We start from the raw sequence: 6,146 nt of genomic DNA on the forward strand, positions 1-6,146 counted from the left end.
GAACAAAGCCGCAGCGGGAACCCCCCCTCAGCCCCCCCCCCCCATACCCACGGGCTTTTCCCACGCCGGAATTGGGGGGGGGGGCGGCGTGGGATGCGCGCTGCCTGAGCGCGCCGCGCGGTGGGCGTACGGCGGAGAGCGGAGCTGCGCGGCGCTGCGGGCGGGGGGGGCCACGCGTGACCGCGACGCTCCGCCCGGGGCCGGGGGCGGGCAGGTGCCGGGCGGGGCGGGGCGGGGCGGCGGCGCCGGGCCCCCCCCCTTCTCTCCGGAGCCCGAGCGCGAGCGGAGCCGCCCCCCCGCCCCGCGCCGCCCCGCACCGCCCATGGCCCCGCGAGGCGCTCCGCGGCCATGAAGCCGCTGGAGAAGTTGCTGAAGAAGCCCGGCGCGCACCTGCCCGCACCGCTGCCCGCACCGCGCCGCCACAGCGCGGCCCCCCCGGAGGAGCCCCCGGGGCCGGCGGGGGGCGAAGGGCGGCGGTTGGAGCTGCGTCCCCCCGAGGTCCCCCCCCCGCCGCCGCCGCGGTCCCCGTCGGCGCTGTCCCCGTCGGAGCTATCCCCGGGGGGGGACCGCGCCGCGCTCAGCCCGGAGCCGCCGCCGCCGCCCCCCCCGCGCTGCTGCTGCCGCTGCCCCCCCGCCGCACCCGCGCCCCCCGAGCGCCTCCTGAGCGCCGTCCTCGAACGGCTGCCGGCGGGGGGGGGACACGGCCGGGGCTGCCGAGCAGGTATGGGGGTACGGGGAGTGCGGGGGGGAGGGGGGGTGATGCTGCGGCACCGCCGGGTGCTGCAATGCGCGGTGCCGCGGTGCGGGGGGAGCGTGGGAGCAGGGGAACGAGGGTGAGGGCGTGCGGGGGGGGCACCCGCAGAGCGGCGGCACGGCGCAGATTCCCGGTTAATGTGTAACGCTTCTCTGGGCGCTCCCGTTGACCCCGAGGCGGTGCGGGGGGTGCGCGTCCCTTCCGCCCTGTGGGAGCCCCCCGCGGAGGTTTGCCTTCAATTCCTCCCCCCCACCTCCCCACGGCCGCGCTCCGGGGATGGGGCCGGGGGGGGCCGGGGTGGGGCGCACCGAAACCGCGGAGCCCTCGGGGGGGGGCGCGCGCCGGGACTGGCAGCGTTGGATCTGCGTGCAGCGACACGCGCGTGGGGAGCGGGGGGGGAGCGGGGGGAAGGTGCGGGGATGGCGGCCCTTCAGCCGCGCGTGGTCCCTGCGGGGCACCCGGACGGTGCTGCGGAGCTGTGGGGAAACTGAGACGGGGACGGAGGGGGCGGCGCTCGGGGTTGGGGGGGGAACGGGGACACGGAGACCCGCGGGGGGATCCCGGCGCCGCCCCCGCACGGCGCTCCGGAGGGGCTGCACGGCGGGCGCGGGATGCGCACCTGCCCGGACACCCCCGCACACCCCCGGCCCCAGTGCGGGGTCCGGGTCTGGCGGTGCCCGGGGGGCGTTGTGCGGCTGGCGGAGCTCCGTGCGGGGGGGGCCGGGGGGGGGCCGCCCCGCGGTTGTGTCCGTGGGACGGGGTCGGACTCGGAGCAGCGCTGCGCGTCCAAAGGTCGCGGCCGTGGCACCGCTCCCGGCACCGCGTCCCCGTGCCGTCAGCGCCCGCCCGGACAGCCCCGCTGCGGCGTCCCCCGATGTCACCGTCCCGGTGCGGCCCCGCGGTGTCCCCACGGCGCTGTGAAGCGGGAGGGGCTCTGAGTCAGCGCGGGGCTCCGCGTGGGGCGCGGGGTTTGGCCCGGTGCGGGATTTGGGGTGGAGGTGTCGTGCCCAACCACCGCCTGACCCCCCTCCAGATTCGCTGCTGGATGACATCGTGCTCACGCATTCGCTGTTCCTGCCCACCGAGCTCTTCCTGCAGCAGCTGCACCAGCAATATCCTCGGGGCGCTCGGGGGGACATCGGGGGGCTGCGGGAGGGGGGGCGTAGAGATGGCACGGGGGGAGTGCGAGGGTGCGATGGAGGACCTGAAGGTGGGCACGGGGGGGGGGGGGGGGGGGTTGGGGGAAGAAGACAGGGGTGGGGGTACCGGGAGGGGGACACGGGTGGGTGTGACAGTGACATCAGCGGCTGTGCTGGGGGTGACACGAGGGCGCCCGCGGGGCTGCGTGCGGGGACACCGGGATGGCGTTGGGTTGGCCGTGAGGAGGGCATCGCGGTGCCCCCCCCCGGGTGTGAGGAGGTCCCCGCGTCCCCGCTGCTCCTTAACGCTGCCACCTTCGTGCTGGCGGGCGATGGCCCCCCCCCGCGCTGGGAGGAGGGGTCCGGGCTGCGGCGCAAGCGAGCGGTGCTGGCGGTGCTTCTGCACTTCCTCGAGACCTACAAGGGGCTGCTGCAGGAGGAGGAGAGCGCGGGGAAGGTCATCAAGGTGGGTGCAGCCCTCCCCTCCCCGCGACCCCCCCCCCACCGCGGTCCCTAACCCCTCTCGCCCCCCAGGAGCTGTACCTGCTCATCATGAAGGACGCATCCCTGTACCACGAGCTGGAGGATGAGATCCTGAAACTGCACCAATTGGTGGAGACGGTGGAGCTGAAGTGAGTGGGGTCCCTAGGGAGTGCCAGGGGTCTCCAATGTGGTGATGGGAGTGCAGTACATGGACTCCTGATGGGGTGCAGAGGGTACCTGGGGGGGGTGCACAGGGTGTTCTGAAGGGGTTCAGGTGGCTCCTGTGTGGTGCGTGGAGTCCTCCTGATAGGGTGCATGGGGTCCCTGTGGGGTGCTTGGGGTCCTGATGGAGCACAGTGGGTCCCCAGGGGATGTGAGGGGGTCCTTCTTTTGTGCATGGAGTCCTATGGGGCGGAGGGGTACCCCAGGGAGCGAGGTCCCTGTGTAGAGGAAGGTGTTTCTATGGGGCGTGTGGGGTCCCCATGGGGTCTCTATGGGACACATGGGATGTGGCCCTCGAGAATGCCCTGCACCTGGGGCCCATCAAACCACCCCTGTGACACCCCACCAGAGCGGGGCGGGGGGGGGTTTCTGTGTGCGTCCCCGTGGCTCCGTAACCCCCGGTGCCCATCGCCGACACCACGCGGTGCCGCAGGGTCCCCGACGAGACCCCGCCCCCGAGCAAACAGGTGAAGCCGCTGTTCCGCCACTTCCGCCGCATCGATGCGTGCCTGCAGACGCGCGTAGCTTTCCGTGGCTCCGACGAGAGTGAGTGCTGTGCCACGGCTGCGCCACTCCAAACCCCCCGGGGGTCCCAACCACAGCGACCCCATCGCCCCGCCGGGGGTCCTGGCCTGATCTGCTACCCCACGTATCTGTCTGTCCGTCCACAGTCTTCTGCCGTGTCTACATGCCGGACCACTCGTACGTCACCATCCGCAGCCGCCTCTCGGCCTCAGTGCAGGACATCCTCACCTCCGTCACCGAGAAGCTGCAGTACTCAGAGGAGCAGAGTGCCCGCGACGATGCGCTCATCCTCGTCACCGTGGCCTCATCCGGAGGTGGTTATGGGGCCGTGGGGGGGGCAGGGAAGTGGGGTGAGCGCTGACCCCCCCCCACTGCTTTCTGCCTGCAGAGAAAGCCGTGCTGCAGCCCAGCGAGGAGTGCGTCTTCACCACGCTGGGCATCAACAGCCACCTCTTCGCCTGCACCCGCGATACCTTCGAGTCGCTGGTGAGCGCCGGGGGGGTCGGTGGGGCCGCAGTGTGACCCCTCCGCATCCTGCAGCCACCCCGGACCCCCCCGCACCCCATTGCAGGTGCCGCTCCCGGAGGAGATCCAGGTGGTGCCCGGGGACAGCGAGATCCACCGCGTGGAGCCCGAGGACATCGCCAACCACCTCACCGCCTTCCACTGGGAGCTCTTCCGCTGCATCCACGAGGTGGGGGGGGCACGGGTACCTCCCCCAGGGCTGCCCCACGGGGCGTCCCTGCAGCAGCCCCCCCCCCTCCCAACACCACAACCTCCCCCCGCAGCTGGAGTTTGTGGATTACGTCTTCCATGGGGAGCGCGGGCGGCGCGAGACGGCCAACCTGGAGCTGCTGCTGCAGCGGTGCAGTGAGGTGCAGCACTGGGTGGGCACGGAGCTGCTGCTCTGCGAGTCGCTGGGTCGGCGCGCACATCTGCTCAAGAAGCTCATCAAGATTGCTGCCATGTGAGTGTAGGGCTGGGGGGCGCGGGGGGGTGCAGGGGGGCTGCTGGGGCTCACCCACCTCCTTCAGATGTAAGCAGAACCAGGACATGCTCTCTTTCTACGCCATCGTCATCGGGCTCAACAACGCCGCCATCAGCCGCCTTCGGCTCACCTGGGAGGTGAGGGGCTGTGTTGGACCCCCCGCTCCGGCCCCCGCCCCCCCAGCTGCTCACAGCCCCCTATGGGGTGTTGTCTTGCAGAAGCTCCCAGGGAAATTCAAGAATTTGTTTCGGAAATTCGAGAACCTGACGGTGAGGGGCAGCGCGGGCGCGGGGGTCTGGGGCGTCCGTGGGGGGATCTGCTTGTAATGGGGGTGTGTGGGGAGATGCTTGTAGCATCAGGGTGCTCCATGGGGTGTTCTGGAAGCAGCAGGTGGGGGTGTTCCTGCTCTCTGTGGATGGGTGGTTGATGCACCCTGTGTGGGGGGAGCTGCCCGCTCCCCTGACCCCCCCCATCACCCTCCCCAGGACCCCTGCAGGAACCACAAGACCTACCGGGAGGTGCTGGCCAAGATGAAGCCCCCTCTCATCCCCTTCATTCCGCTCATCCTCAAAGGTGCGGTGGGGGACATTTTGGGGGGGGGATCCTGCTGCTCCCCATGGGGCCACCCCTCACTTCCTTGTCTCCCCCAGATCTGACCTTCTTGCACGAAGGCAGCAAAACCCTCCTGGATGGGCTGGTCAACGTGGAGAAGCTGGTGGGTGCTATGCCCGGGGGGGCACAGTGGGGATTCGGAAGCCCTGAGGGGTCCACAACAACATCCCAAGGGTGAATGGGGGGGTTGCAGGATTCTGGGGGGGGGGCTGACGGGGCTGCTGTGTGTTCCAGCACTGCATCGCTGAGAAGGTGAGGACCATCCGCAAGTACCGGAGCCGCCCGCTGTGTGAGTGGGGGCACAGATCCTGGCCCTACATCTGCTGGGGCGGGGGGTGGGGGGGCTGTGGGATGGGGATGCGGGATCCGGGCTGGGGTAGGAATGCAGGATGGGGATCCAGGATGGCAAGATGGGCTGGGGGTGGGTTAGGATCCTCCAGGATGGGGATGTAGATGGGGGGGTGAGATCCAGGACGGGGATCCGGGATGGAGCTGGGGCCACGAGGTCAGAGACAGGGATCCAGGACACGGGGTGGGGCCATGGGATGCGGCCGGGCTCCCCTCCTGTGGGCTTGGGGGGCACACAGCCCCACGCCATCCTCTCCCCTCTCACCCCCCAGGCCTGGAGCTGGAGCCGTCCCCCAGCCAGTTGCAGACCAAGGCCTACGTGCGGCAGCTGCAGGTGATCGACAACCAGAACCTGCTCTTCGAGCTGTCCTACAAGCTGGAGCCCGGTGGGCAGTGAGCGGCGCCCGCCCGCACTCTGCACTTTGCCCGGGGGGACCCTGGGGACTCCCCACCCCCCGTGGGCCCCCTCTATTTTTGTATGTGTCCCTACGGCCCCGTCCCCGCTTCTGCCTGGGCCCTGGGCCCCAGAATGTGTATATTTTGTACCAAATGCGTCTTTAATTGTAAATTTATTTTTTAAGAAAAAGGAGGAAAAAAGGATTAAAAAAAAAAAGAAAAAAGAGTCTGAGCGCCAATAAACAGCAGTCTCGAGCACGCGTCCGGCGCGCGGGGTGACGTCGTGGTGTGCGTGCGTGACGTCACGTTGCTGGTGGTGACGTTACAGATGACGTAATAGAGAAAAGGAGCTTCCTAAGATGGCCGCAGCGGGGCGCTGTGACCTCTCCAACATGGCGGCCGTACCGAACCACGTGATCTCCTCAAAATGGCCGCCGGAATAGCGCCGGGCGACCTTCCCAAGATGGCGGATAACAGGAGCAGGCGTTGGGGCCGCGGTCTGCAGGTTCTGTGCGGCGGCTCTTAGCGCAAAGCGCATTCTCTTCGGATGCTTCTCGCTCTCATCCGCCCCAGGATGCCCGATGACCGCCAAAATACCCCAGCATCTCGGAGGCCCCGAGGCACGGCGCCCTTCCCAACATGTCCGCCCGGCCCCTCCAACGTGGCGCTCCGCTCCGCC

The 6,146-nt window shown here is 69.7% G+C and overlaps 1 protein-coding gene across 1 annotated transcript; it reads left to right on the forward strand.

Annotated features, from left to right (window-relative positions):
* Window positions 1–279: 279 nt before the first annotated feature.
* Window positions 280–5,693, forward strand: RAPGEFL1 (Rap guanine nucleotide exchange factor like 1). The gene is made up of 15 exons (XM_085210862.1): window positions 280–721; window positions 1,788–1,866; window positions 2,209–2,359; window positions 2,428–2,525; window positions 3,032–3,144; window positions 3,270–3,437; window positions 3,512–3,609; window positions 3,695–3,817; window positions 3,912–4,090; window positions 4,158–4,248; window positions 4,330–4,380; window positions 4,597–4,684; window positions 4,762–4,826; window positions 4,958–5,012; window positions 5,344–5,693. Exons 1-15 carry the CDS (start codon window positions 349–351, stop codon window positions 5,466–5,468), a joined length of 1,857 nt encoding a protein of 618 aa, XP_085066988.1. The 5' UTR covers window positions 280–348; the 3' UTR covers window positions 5,469–5,693.
* The last annotated feature ends 453 nt before the right edge of the window (window positions 5,694–6,146 follow it).

The sequence above is a fragment of the Meleagris gallopavo genome, chromosome 29 (assembly GCF_905368555.1).
Source record: "Meleagris gallopavo chromosome 29, MGAL_WU_HG_1.1, whole genome shotgun sequence".
Classification (NCBI taxonomy): domain Eukaryota; kingdom Metazoa; phylum Chordata; class Aves; order Galliformes; family Phasianidae; genus Meleagris; species Meleagris gallopavo.